The 14,194-nt window shown below is 42.0% G+C and overlaps 2 protein-coding genes across 2 annotated transcripts in view; one reads left to right on the top strand and one right to left on the bottom strand.

The window, feature by feature from the left end:
- LOC306979062 (PH and SEC7 domain-containing protein 1) overlaps nt 1-4,987 on the bottom strand; it is a 65,427-nt gene extending 60,440 nt beyond the window's left edge. Inside the window, exon 1 of the mRNA XM_079577836.1 lies at nt 4,655-4,987. The gene's annotated coding sequence lies outside the window, so the exon portion shown is untranslated. The remainder of the gene's footprint in view (nt 1-4,654) is intronic.
- A 4,945-nt stretch (nt 4,988-9,932) lies between these two features.
- Nucleotides 9,933-14,017, top strand: LOC306978987 (very long chain fatty acid elongase 6-like). Its single transcript, XM_079577744.1, has 4 exons — nt 9,933-10,256; nt 12,259-12,390; nt 12,700-12,851; nt 13,429-14,017. The coding sequence occupies exons 1-4, from the start codon at nt 10,168-10,170 to the stop codon at nt 13,860-13,862; spliced, it is 807 nt and encodes a 268-aa protein (XP_079433870.1). The 5' UTR covers nt 9,933-10,167; the 3' UTR covers nt 13,863-14,017.
- Nucleotides 14,018-14,194: the final 177 nt, after the last annotated feature.

The following is a 14,194-nucleotide window of genomic DNA, read 5'->3' as shown; positions in this document are numbered from 1 at the left end:
CTGTGGACACAATATAATTTATGTCACACTCAGCTCCGTCAGAGCAGCATAAACGCTGACTGTACAACACGGGGACAGGTGCTTAGAAAGTGAAATGAAATGAAGGATGTAAACTGCTTGACCAGATCATATTTGCGAGGAAATCAGTATGGCTCTAAAAAGGATGAAACATTTTTGCATTAATTTTCCAAGTAATTTGTCCGCTGTCAATTTTATCATCAAATATATCATTATCGTGATATTTATTTTATTATATCGTGATTTTAGGCCTTATCGCCCTGCGCTACTGCCCCGTGCAAAGGCGTGTAGGGCAGCAGGAAAGAAAGACAGAAGAGACAGAATGTTAAATGTTAGAAACAATCTCAGCCACACAATTACTCAAAAACATATCCATGCATTTCAGTCATGTGACATTTTCCTGTTATAAGCGCCATTTTCAGGCCTTTTTTTATTTAAAAAAATGTAATGTTTTCTTCTGATTTCCTAATTTTGATGGATACAATGCTCATATATTATCACTGAAATGCATTCATAAGTTTAGTTTAGGGCTATCACTACAATCCAATGGTCAACAGCCCAGATCTTTGTCCGGGCTTTTATCCATTGGACCAATACCAGTGCCACAGGACCAAGTCCAAACTAGACTGTGAGAAAATAAATACATAGAACTAATGAAATTGAACCATGAAATCCATGAAAGTTTAGTTCCATGTTTTATTTGACCTCTGCTCGACCATGAGACGAGATAATACACTGTAAATCTACATTGTTAACCACTGTCTACCCCAGCCAATGGTAATGCAACTGGTTCCAATAGGAAGGGCATCTGGAGTGACAATCTGCCTAATCATGTGACTGGCTCATTGCGGTGACAAAGATGAAAGGACTCATTGAGCCTTGTGCAGTCTGGAGACATATTTGAACTAAAGCTAAAGACAAGGCACTGTGTCACTATTGTTCGTAGTAAAATGGATGAGGCTACGTTATTGGACTTTTTAAGGTGAAACAGGTGACTCCCTTCACACTGCACCAAACGCATCATGCCAGCTTTTTCACTATCCGGCAGCGTCAGCAGTCCTCAAGCAGAGTGGGACGGACCCAAGGGCAGACCAACACTCAACAAATGCATGGAAACTCTCAAGTCTATTTCAGACAAATAACATTAGGCTCAATCGGATTAGGTTTTGTTCCTTCACCGAGGCGCTCTCAATTTGCCTCTGAACCTAAGAGTCCACGGGGTCGGACAATGACAGTCTTTGATCAATGGGAATTTAAAATAAACGTCTTCATGTGGTAAAGAACAAATATACTGATTATCCTCAAAAATCTCAATTTGATTCATGTGTTTAGTGTTCCAACTGAAATCTATCTATTACACATAATTAGAAAATCATGCATTCCTTACTGCGAAGAGACTGTAAAGGAAATGCAGAGAGAAAAATTTGTGCAAAAAAATGTAATTAGTTGTATAGCATCTCTTTGAATCTAGCAATAATCAGATATGAGGGATCAATAACTGTTACCACTTTAGCAGGACATTAATCAAAACAAAATACAATAAAAAATCAATCCCTGGAAACGGAAAATATTCAACTTCATCTTTTCACACAAAGGGGAAAATATAATAATCATGATTACTCCAGGCATGAAATCATGATTACTCAAACTATTTAATATGTTTTAAATGCACTATATATTCATAACCTCTGGAGTAATATCGTCTCGAATACTGAGCAAATGAGCCATCAGTTCACTACAGAACTGTACAGATTTCTACTCATTTCAGTAATAGTTTTTCTCTGTAATTGCTGCGTTGCCGGTTCTAGAATATGATGATGTCACAGGACCCAGTGGGGGCAGGAGCCAGTTTTTCCTATTAAGTACTATACACTTTCACAAGTCGTATCTAAAAAGAATATTTATGAATTACAAAAATGATCATTAATATTAGTTACTGGTCCATGATCTCTCTGTACAAGACCAAAAATTTCCTTTTTTTTACCCCTACATAATATTATAGTCCTTTAGAACGCTGTGATGTCACAACCCAGCAATACCAATGTTTGATTGTTGGTTGTAACACTCACGGTTGATTGACTTTTGAATTTTCATAACTTTAGACCCATGGTTAGGGCTATATACTGGCAGGGCTGTCACGATAAATACTATTTCGACTTATTGTTCTATAAAAAAGAGATAAATCTCCCCCCATGTTTTCTTTGTAAAACATTGACTTTTAACTGGAGTTTCTTTATATTTCATGTTTATTGCAGCTTGTGTGGTATTTCTGGATATGATGATGCACTTTTAAAAACAAAGGTTTACTGTAATTTTTATGCCTGAGTTGACAGTATCTAGTATCATTAGAGTCAATAATATCGTTTTTTCGCGCTACTTTCCTGCCTCGATATATCGAACTTCAAATTTGTTATCTTGACAGGCCTAGACACTGGGTATTCCGCTTCCATATCAGTACATGAACAATACTTTTTTCGATACCTATACTCAACTATTCTCATCTAGAACCATAAAACATGACAATAATGTTGATCTACTCCATAAAAGACCATTTAGTTTTAATTTGCATCACTTATTTGAGCTGAAACAAGTAAGTAACTTTCTGTAGTGCTGTCCCTGGACCCAGCAGGCTTTGGGTATTGGTATTAACAGTAACCAACCCTTCCTATGGACACACTTTCTGATTTGACCAAACCTAAACAAGGGAGCTCGCAAAATCTCCTCCATCAGATTTCATTAATCACACAACGAACCAGGCCACTGCAAAGCGCTCCATCTGCATCTCAGCCAACATACAGAGAGAGAGAGAGGAGAGAGTGAGAGAAAGTCCCCGCAGATTGGATATAGCTATGGCTGAGCTTTTATTATAAATAGGGAGGGGAACGCACATACTCACACACACAGGCAGATTGTAAAACGCGAGCGCCCAGACATCATCACACAAGCTCGCTCCTATCCAAACGCTACAAGGCCCTTTTCATTGCCAGCGCTCTCACCTCGTACACCCACCACCACACCTCCGAAACTTGGCGTCCGACACAACATTTGCTATGGAGGGAGAAGATATAGGCATACATCCTCTTCTAGATAGACTCACTGATGCCTTTAATGGCTGAAAGGCAGAGAGCAAGGAGAATGAAACACAAGTGGGATGGAGGAGGAATCGGCCAGGTCGCTAATGGTGTTTTCTTGCAGCATTGAGGTGATGCTGGTCATAGTAATGTTTCAATAAGGCTCAATAAAATCCCAATGGCTGCTATGTTGCGCTAACAGGAAATCAACTCTCCCGCACACAGTCAATAGAGCTTATATCCACTAATCACGACTCGCTGTGGTCTTAAGCCTCGTGCCCAATTTGTAAACCTGACATTGATCCTGAGGTGAAAACATTACTGCAATTAGAGTTGCTGCGGAGCTTTCCATTTCCTCCGAGACAAGCGGTGGCTCCCTAAGTGACTGTGTGTGTTTGTATGACAACTACTGAGAGGTATAGTATAGTCTTTCTGCTCTATGCATTTGGCAACCCCCCATCTCCGCTACCTAAACAACCCAGAGGTAATTCCTAGACCACGAGCCCCCCCAAAATGTTAAGGAGTGCGGGGGGAGTTTAAAAAGCACAGGAAAATGAAGACAAACTGCTTCCAGCTGCCCCTGACGGCTGTGAATGGGCCAGTTTTGAAAGTGACAAGTGCCCTGTGCCGAAACAGTGCAGGGAGTTGGTTCTCAAAACTGGTGGTAGACTAATGTTCTTGCACTGGAAACCTTTGCAGTCGCTTAAGAGTAGCATCACTTAACTAACACTTAAGTTAGTTTTAAATTACACTGGACTGCTTTACAAGTTTAAGTCTTGAGTTGGATTTGGTCATGTTTTAGTCCAGATTCAGGTCTATGTCCTTGTTGGCTTCTGGTTTTGATCTGAAACTCGTTGTGATGTGGTTTTAGCAGAGGATTTCGGGTGGGTGTACTGTCCTTTATCAAAGAGCGATGGCCATATGTATTTGCCTTGTTTTGTCCAGGCAACTACAGTTCAGAATTCATTCAGGAGTACATTGCACTCATCATTATCTGAAAAAATCATTTTCTGAGGTGTACAAGTTTTAAAACCGGAGTTGCCTTGGCTTAGGAGTAAATCCACCAGATGTTGTGCAATAAGAGAAATGCATGGAGAGAATAGTGTTGTAAACTGCAGTAATTCGTCCTATTGGAAATATTAAAAGCAAAATTGTACACATAAAACACTGAGCTCGAGTTTTCCAGTATTCATCATCAGTCAATAAAAAGCTGCTGTGTTTTGTGAAGTTTGGGTTTGAGTGCAGACACGTATCCCGATTCCCCTCACGTATGCCATCCCTCTGATAAACCTGCCCAGAGCCAACTTTTTCAGTCAAGGGCAAAACTTGTTCACGCACTGCTGCCAGGGTATGGCCCGCACAGATGCGTCAATGACACCGGCGTCTGCGCGAAAAATGACCTTTGCGGGGGTATCTCGGCGGTCTGACTCTCTGATGCAGTAGATCGGACCGTCTGTCTGTCTGCTCATTGCACGGCTCAAGTTGTTTTGCACTTGAATCTCATTCGGCAACACGGCTTGACGATGTGATTACGCACGAGATTAAAGACATAGGTGTCCACTTACCAGGAAACGAGATGGCATCGGAGTCTAGGGTCTTGTAGTCTGTAAATGTGCATCATAGGAGAGACTGTTGCATCGGTGTCTGCTGCAGGTACGACGAGCCGAGCGCCACTGCGGTCCACGTACGTCCGCGTTTTCCTCCCCGTGAGCTCCCTCTAGAGCCGCGTTCAGCGCAAAGGAAGGGACTCGTGGTAGCGTCAGGTTGCGCTGACCGTGATGCTCAACAGTTCTGAAATGGACAGCTCCTCACCGGTGTTTCTTCATGCAGTCAAAGATACATCACAACTCCTGCTTCACTCTGTCCCCCCCCCTCTCTCGATCAGCCGTCCTCTCCTCGCGCCCTCCCCATCTTGCGTGAGCATGCCCAGTCCGCCCCAGCCTCCTCACAAACACACCAAGGGAAGTCATCAACGCGATGTCGTTGTTGGAGCGCTTTCAAACAGCGACTTTGGATAGATTCAGATGGCAAATGTATTACCTGGAGAAAACGAGGCGATTTGATTAATACCGTAGACCAACGTTGTCATCATTTCAATGCTCAAAATTATCTGATTAACAGATTAACCCTTTATTGCCCAATATATTTACATAGCCTACCTCTATTATTTTGTATTGGGAAAAAGGTTAAATTAATCCCCACAAAGGATTCCGACAGTATTGATTTTAACATTTTCATTAGGGCCTGTGATGATGGGTCAAAAAAAAAGGCACCAATATTAAATTGTTTTTACTTTTCTACTTTTGTAGTGCTTCCTTTCCTGTTAGGACACAATTCTAAGAACTTTTACATCACTGAAGTGAGTGAGTTGTCACGCCCAGGTTTCTGACAAAATTCGCAGAGCCAGGTATTTGTTCTTTAAAAAGGTCAAGTTTTATTATTACAAAAATTAAAATGTTAAAAAGGTAGGATAAAAGGGGGGATCAGTCCAAAAGTGCGGTGTGCGTAACGATCAGGATGGGGAAAAGTTAATGGAGGAGTTGGGTCGGTGAGTCGGACCTTTGGCTGGGACCCACTTTGCTTCTCCAGAGGGCCACGCCCGTAGCTTCCCCTTCCGCACACCTGCACAAGTTTAACCAGAGACACAGAGAGGACGGTTATCCACATATACACTCATTTTACAAAGGGTAAGTATTCGTCAAGTGGTTAAAGTATGTAGTTTCGAAAGGTAGGGCTGCTGTGAGTTACCTGCACAAGTTTAACCAGAGACACAGAGAGACAGAGTGACGTGTGCCTGCTGCTTAAGTAGAGTGTTCCCTGAGCTGATTCCCAACACCTGTGCTGCCACACCAAGACACGCCCACAGCACACACAAACACAAACACAAAGAGGAGGAGGTGGGGATACAGCTCTACCAGGTTACAGAGTGAGTGAGTGAGTGAGTGAGTGAGTGAGTGAGTGAGTGAGTTGTCTCATGATCGGATTGTCAGGGGTTCAAATCCCAACTCCTGAAAATGCACACCGTCGTTGTGTCGTCGGGGGAGACACTTCCCCCACCTTGCCTCCAGTGTCTGTGTATATTGGGGTATGAATGAATGAATGAATGAATGAATGAATGAATGAATGAATGAATGAATGAGAGTGTGAATGGGTGACTGATTCCTTTCTGTAAAGTGCTTTGGGCCTGATAAAGGTTAAAGCGCTATGTAAGTTGAGACACTTACCATTTATATTTGTTATCCGCTAATATCTCAAAAAGATGAAGATGTACTAGGAGAAACCGTCTTGTAAGTAAGTAACTATATGCTTTACTTGTCATTGTACAACCGTACAACGAAATAGTGTTCAGGCGTTAGTCCTGAGCTGCTGCCACTGAGCCGCGCCGCCACTGTGGGTCAACCTGACCGGCATGTTTTTGAAGGTCGGGGAAACCATAGCACCTGGAGGCTGGCTGCCTTCAGTCTCTTCTGATCCTCTGAAACGGTGCAGTGCCTCCTGGGTTTGTCCCTGTTTCAGAGCGTGGTGTCCTGCACTGGTTAGCTCCACCTCCACCTCTTCCTTCCTCTTCCACCTCCGCTACACAATCTTTCACCATCTTCTGGGAAGAGCTTAGCAGTTAATCTGTTTTATTCTCCAGTGAGCATCCATTAACCAGAACAATAGAAGGCATGTGTGGCTTAGCTGTGAGTCTCGCCCAGATACCTCCTCGTTTGTCCCTTTTTTGTTTCCTGATGCCTCCGCTGTGCTGCAGCTGTGGGACGCTCTTGGTGCCACTTCAGTGTCTCAGAAGAAGAAATTTGTAGGTCTCTTGTAGATGGTCCCTTCAATGGTAGAATAAACTAAACGTTCTTACAAGAAAAATCAAACCTACAATTTCAGCAACAAATTGACAAGTAAACTCTCTTTAGCTACTTTGACACCAGTCTGCTGTCTGCAATTGTGTGTTCAGTTGTGTTCTCGTATTTGGTAATGGTAAGAATATAAACAGCTTAGCTGAAATTATTAAAAATATTTATTCTTTATGTGAGAGAAATTGGAACTTTGATTTTAGTTTATCTTATTGCATCAGTTAAACAAGGAGGCACATTTTCTTGATCCTGTTTCTTTCTTTTCTCCATCAAAGGGCACACATTGAATGGAGAGTCACAGACTGGAGGTGATTTGCTTCAGTTCATCATAAAAAAGTCACATTTTGGCTGGTCTGTTTCAGAAGTAATGCATTCACATTTGGCACAATTGGACACCCATGCTTCATATCAAATCAAATTATACGGCGATAGAGATCCAGCAAAGCACTATAATGACAATCTTCCTTCCTTTGCCTCTGTTGTTGTGACCAATCTCATATTAAACTTGGAATAACCTCAGTTTGATTCAGATGTTTCCTGGTAATAATGATGTCAACGTCCCCCTGGGCATCATAAATTTACAGCACGATTAAAGCAATGTTCACGTTATTATGCCCCAGCGTTTCCACTAATTGTCCCTGTGGGTCAACAGCTTTCATCTTGTGTAACAAATAGATGTCCCTGCAAATGTATCTTTACCTCAATGTCACATTTAGTAGCTATTATGCTCTCCCTATTTTGTTTTATAATCTGGAACATTGGATATTGCCTCTCTTAATCACAACCTAGTTTTGCAGGGTTTGTGTTTTTGTATGGAAGCTATTTGATTTCTGCTGAAACTGTCTTCTCAGTCACAAACCCCACTCATTCAGTAATTCAGTATTGTCCTTTATCTTATTCTGTTTTAGAGCGCCCTCCGGTGGCAGAAACACAAACGTCGCCTCACAGAGAAGTGGATCAAAGGGCACGAGCGGGGCATTGAGTTTGAGAGCAGTGAGAGAAGCAGCTGTGCCCAGGCAAGAGCTCCTCAAAAGCTCTGTGTGCCGGACCTCCCGAGAGGCACAACAACACGACTTTTATACTCTCTGCTGCTCCTCTTTCAACATTAGCATTTATATTTTCATGGTGTTTTAAGCACACAAATCTAACATTTTTTGCTTGACTGTGTTACAGTTGCTCAGCTCAGACGGTCAGTATTGCATAAGAGAACACACCTCACAGTTTATGACTCAGTCCCCTTTGAACGTCCAGCATGTTACTGAAACAAGCTGTTTCATCATATAGGCTTGAGTATCTTGTAGGCAGTGACGGCTTAGAAAGATAATCATGTAAATTGTAGATTGTGAAGAACTGTTACCCAGGGTTATCTGAAAAGTGGATACTATGTAAATCAAAAATAATGATTTGTCCCTTTTCCTACTGAACGCATGCAGACACACTGAGGTAAATGCATGATGATACTGTCTGAAAGTGCAATTTACTTTTTGATGGATGCCCCTTTTTTTACCTCTATTGAAAGTTGTGGAAAATGTTTCAAATGTCAAATTTTAGGCTTTTAGGCTTGTAATTCAATAGTTCAAATATTTCTAAAGTCCAACCATCCCCGTGCTAGTACTTAATATTCTTGCTCAAAGTAAAAGTGCAGATACAGTACCAAAAATGTACATTAATAAGTAAAAGTATAAAAGTATGCATTGTAAGATGTACTTCATACGTGAAAAGAAAAAGTGTAAAAGTAGTTTAAATCATTTGAATCAAACCAAGTCTAATGGAGTAAAACCAGGTCAAAAATAGGAACTAAACCAGATCTAAACAAGGTCTAAAGGAGTAAACCACTAAACCGAGTCTAAACTGGGACTAAACCAGTTCATTGAAGAGAGGTCACATTGAAAATAAAATACTTTTACTCTTTTAACCCAATTTAAAAATGTAGTGGAGTGATACAGGCTCGACGCAAAGTACCCATAAGTACCTATAATTTGTACTGTTTGCCTGGACTCGATAAGATAGCCTTTATTGATCTCACAATGGAGTAAAACCAGGTCAAAAATAGGAACTACACCAGATCTAAACAAGGTCTAAAGGAGTAAACCACTAAACCAAGTCTAAACTGGGACTAAACCAGTTCATTGAAGAGAGGTCACATTGAAAATAAAATACTTTTACTCATTTAACCCAATTTAAAAATGTAGTGGAGTGATACAGGCTCTACGCAAAGTACCCATAAGTACCTATAATTTGTACTGTTTGCCTGGACTAGATAAGATAGCCTTTATTGATCTCACAATGGAGAAATTGACTTGCTCTGAGAAACACAGGTTGCGCAAATAGGCAGGAAATGTGTGGAAAAAACAATTAAATAGTAAATAGTAAAAATAGTAAATTATATACAATGACAACCAAGGACTTTGTGGGGACAAAAAGTATAAACAGTAATATTAAGTAAACAGACTATAACAAAAAAAGCTACAGTCAGTGTTAGGCACTTTCCACCACTGTAGTCACCTAATTGCTTTGTAGCCTTATAGACATGGAGATTAAAAACACAGACGCGCCTACAAATGCCAAAAAAAATGAACCGAATGGATTCTGGCTGGGGGAGGCCGGGCGGTGTGTCCTTATGTCAGTTTTAGCCAATGATTTTCCGGCGCACTCCTGTCCGATGTTACGTCATCCCCCAAGCGCCGCCCCTCCAGGCTCCATCGCCGCGGCCATGGGAGCGAAAGTGCACTGACATCGTCAATTATTTCACCGACAGCACGAGGCACACAGGAAGCGCCTCTTTTCAACCGTTTACTAAGCGATCCACATGTGCTATTGATCGCATTGTGCGTGACGTCATATTTGTTTTTGACATTGTAAGTTATGTTAAACAATTAGAGAAATGTAATGTTGGCCTGCACGCCCACAAGGTAAGGTTTAACTTTCCAAGACAACGCGTTAAAGCTTTTATTGTGAAGGTCGTAGCCGGAAGTTGCGGGTGCGCTTGTTTACCTTTACCACCTGGAGAAAGCGCGTGCACCAGTGGGAAGTGCATCTGTGCCGCATCCTCCCTCTCTTTCACTTAGTTGATAAACCCGGTGAGATTCACGCTTTAAAAACAGTTGGATACACACACTCCAGCCTCCCCGCAGTCTCTCCGGCCCTTCGCGACTGATCTTCGGCCTTTTCCGGACGCGCACCTCGCGGCTTCAGGCAGTACCGTAGCTGTGGGAAGAGGAGACTGGGCAATGATGAACGAGAGTGAGCTGGTGCCCGCGTACGACTTTGAGCGACGCTTCGACGAGAGACGGGCTTTTGAATGGATGCAGGAAAACTGGTAACTCACATTTAACGCTAAACACAAGAGGGAAAATGGCAGAAACGCGTCTTTGTAGCTGCTTGTGGCTGATTCGTATGCACAGTGCGTGTCCTCGCCAAACAGGCCAACAACAATGCATGTGCACCCTGCGTCACTCTCTTTTTTTTTAATCCCACTTTGTGATCCATGATGATATTACTGATCTCTCATTAAAAAGTGTCAGTGAAATTAGTTGTGGGGATTATTTTTTGTTTTTTTTGTATAGGCCTTAAAACATACTTTCTGGAGTCTATTCTTTCTGGGGTCCATTCTAAAACAGAAAGTATACTGTTCATTCATGACTTATTTATTATTACATCTGTGAATACGCTATTTAAAATGCCATAGTACTGTAAATAGTGAAACCAGACATGCAGCTTCGTCACTGTTTAGTCAGCACTGATTGTCTCATGCTGAAATCTGGTTGGACCACATTTTTGCTGCTTCATTCTGGGGTTTCTGGCCAAGAATGACTAGAAACTGGTTTGCAATCAGGGAGTTGAAACCATCAATAAGCCAAGTGCAACCGTAACCTTTCCCCCTTGAGTTTATCATTTGGATCAGCACATGAACGTAATCAATCATATCTTCTATTGTGTGAACATACCTCACAGGAGAACAGGGATGGGCTTTTGCGTCATGCTTTCTACCTCCAGTACAGCATTCTGATCTGCCGAGTGTCACTGAAATATTTTGGAAATGGCAGTAAAAATTGGGCTGTGACGTGCTGTTTTGCTTCTGCCTGCAATGCAATACTTCAAGACTCAAGACTTTCTTGAGTCTAAGGCAAAATATTCACCTGAAACTATGACTGATTTATGAACTCAATTAGTTGGAGAAAGATCACGTTGTTCTCAGATAGTTAAGTATGCAGCTTTAATTTAGACTTTTTTTTTTTTCAATATGCAGGCTTGCAATCCATGGGGATGCACTGGGAGCAAACGCCACAAGCCCCTATATACTCTTAACTGGGTCAAGCATCAGCACTCAACCTCACATGTAATGCCAATCTGGATTAGTCATCTGGTGTATGCCCAAACCACCTCACACACGCACGGCTACACTGGTGCGTTATGACCTTGCCAGCATCAGATATTGTGATTGATTTTAAAACTAGACTGGAGCAAAAATCATGGCCACTTTCCTTCTTTTTTTTTTTGGGACGTTAGATGTGGCTGATATCGAGTTAATTCGCATTGACCTTTGTGCTATTTTTGTGCCTGGATGTTCAGTTTGCATTACCTCACTGTCTCGCTGATGAAATCTGGATAAAGGTTGTTGGGGCAGAAATGCTGCAGTGAAATTGCCCTATCACCCCAAGCTGCCCCTGTGACGGCCGCCGTGTCACTCACTACTAATCTGGAAATCCCTGGCTAGTGGCTGCAGTATCAGTGAGGATCAGTCTGACTGATTGCATGAATGAATATTGGCAACCTATACCGAATAAACTATCCCATCTCTTTTCATCTTACAAGTTTCAATCTGGTCCATGTGAGATATCTGCTTAAGTAGTGGTTTGGGGTTTATCATCTCCCTCTACAAACATAGTGGTGCTGATAACCTGATCTTGGTTATCAGATAATAGTGATGAATTACATCAGAACTGCCTGTTATTTTCAGATGTGTTGTACTGTAAGTGCTGTGTGGTGCACACCTTTGAACTTTGTGGTCTGGGACTGACTTTTGCTCTTGCACCTCTGACCCACCAAAATGCATAGCTCAAGTTTATTTGTTTATCATGAACAGGGAAAATGCATTTATATGAAACTGGAGAGATGCAGAAGTTATTTACATCAGAAACAACCCACAACAGATAAAGGTGCTGTTTGCACTTTGCAGCCTCATCTACAACATACCATGAAGTATCTGTACTGTGTGTGAACTTGATTCAGCAAAGCTCCTTTTCTGAACCAAAGATGAAACGGCTTTTACAATTGTGAAGTGTGTATTTTTCTAATGTGTATATTTTATCCAAATGCAGGAGGTCCTCCTTTATGTTCTGTGGCCTGTATGCTGCACTCGTCTTTGCCGGTCAGCACTTCATGAGGGAAAGGCCAAAGTTGAACCTGCGTCGCCCGCTCGCCCTGTGGTCACTCAGCCTCGCCATTTTCAGGTACATTTTGCACAGCACACTGAAGGTCTTTCAGTGGTCTGTTATTGCTGTGTTTGTGCAATTTAACATTTGAAATGTGGATTTTAAGGCTTCTCGCACACTGTAAAAGTTTGTCACTTTCCAAGGATTATCTTTCAGTCCCTGTGGATACCACTGCTACATTGACGAAAAGGAGTATAGATTCCTATCTGTTATAATCCCACCTTAATCTTAATCTAAAATACATTACACACAGCCTTGTGAGGTCACTGGTTTCAGTCACTGTTTCACCTTTTTGGTCTACAATGTCAAACTTTGTTTCTTTTTCAGTATTGTTGGAGCGGTGCGGACAGGGCTCTACATGTTGCACGTGCTCACCACCAGCGGATTCAGGCAGTCCGTGTGTGACATCAGCTTCTACCACGCACCCCTCACCAAGTTCTGGGCCTACGCTTTTGTCCTCAGCAAGGCTCCTGAGCTGGGTAAGTTTGATACTTGTATGTGTTACATGATAAATCATTTCAAGAAGCACCGCCTTGAACTTTGCCCTTGTAAAAATTCCAGTAAATCTATCAGCACACAATTATCATGAAAGCTTTCTGAGGGCATTGTCTTTGGTGCAATCTTGTCATGCTCTTGGTGAGACTGCGCTGTAAATGCACCGGAGCAGATGCTGAGATAGCAGCAGAATACCATCAGTGCAGAAGTCGTGACAGATAAACGAACAGCCTCCAGTGATGTGGGCCAATGCAACCTAATGCCTTTGTTAGGCTATAGGTGCACTATGTAGGACAAGAGATGATTAAATGATGTATTAATCATTACCATAAAGATCATTGTATTAAATGTGTTGTATTTTGATCACTGAGTAACAACATATAGCACAGGCCCTAAGAAAACAAGTTCAGAGTTAAGTGCCTGACTGACACAATGAAGAAGAATTCAAGTAATTGTATTTTTTGCTTGACTTGACATGGTACTCAGTGAAACAGGTTTACTGTTTTCATGTATTCCCTAGCACTTGTCTCTACTATATTGACATGTTACTGTCTTCTCCAGGCGACACCTTCTTCATCGTCCTCCGAAAGCAGCGCCTAATCTTCCTGCACTGGTACCACCACATCACGGTGCTGCTGTACTCCTGGTTCTCCTACAAAGACCAGGTAGCTGGAGGGGGCTGGTTTATGACCATGAACTACTTCGTCCACTCTCTCATGTACACGTACTACACTGCCCGGGCCGCGGGGGTCCGGATACCGCGCATCTGTGCCATGATCATCACGACCATGCAGATCCTGCAGATGGTGATGGGCCTCTCAGTGGTGATGTTCGTCTATCACTGGCTAAACGACGCTCACTGTCCGTCCAACATGCACAACATCACCTGCGGGCTGGTCATGTATCTCAGCTACTTGGTCCTGTTTGCCATGTTTTTCTATGAGTCATACCTCAAAGGGTCACCAACCAGCAGCAGCAGAGAAAAGAAAGAGTAAAGGAAGGAAAGAAAGATGGTTATGACAAACTGTGCCATAAAACAAAAACGAGTGAACTTTGAACCCTGACTAAACGCAAACTAGCATTTGGATTTTTCTTTTGTTTCACCGTCCACTGACCAAGTGAAAGATACAACATTCATCCGATCCAATTCAATACAAACCATACCCTTTCTTACCTTTTTAGAAAAACTACAAACCTAAATTTATAAAATATATAGATAGAAATTGAATAATACTCGGCCAAACCGTTGGGCTAACATAGCTGGTATAATTTGTGTAACTATAATTTGCAGCTCCTATGCTGGAGGTTCTAAGTTAATGCATTGCCT

Source organism: Gobius niger (genome assembly GCF_951799975.1).
Source record: "Gobius niger genome assembly, chromosome: 19".
Lineage (NCBI taxonomy): Eukaryota > Metazoa > Chordata > Actinopteri > Gobiiformes > Gobiidae > Gobius > Gobius niger.
This window is presented reverse-complemented; position numbering and strand designations above follow the sequence as displayed.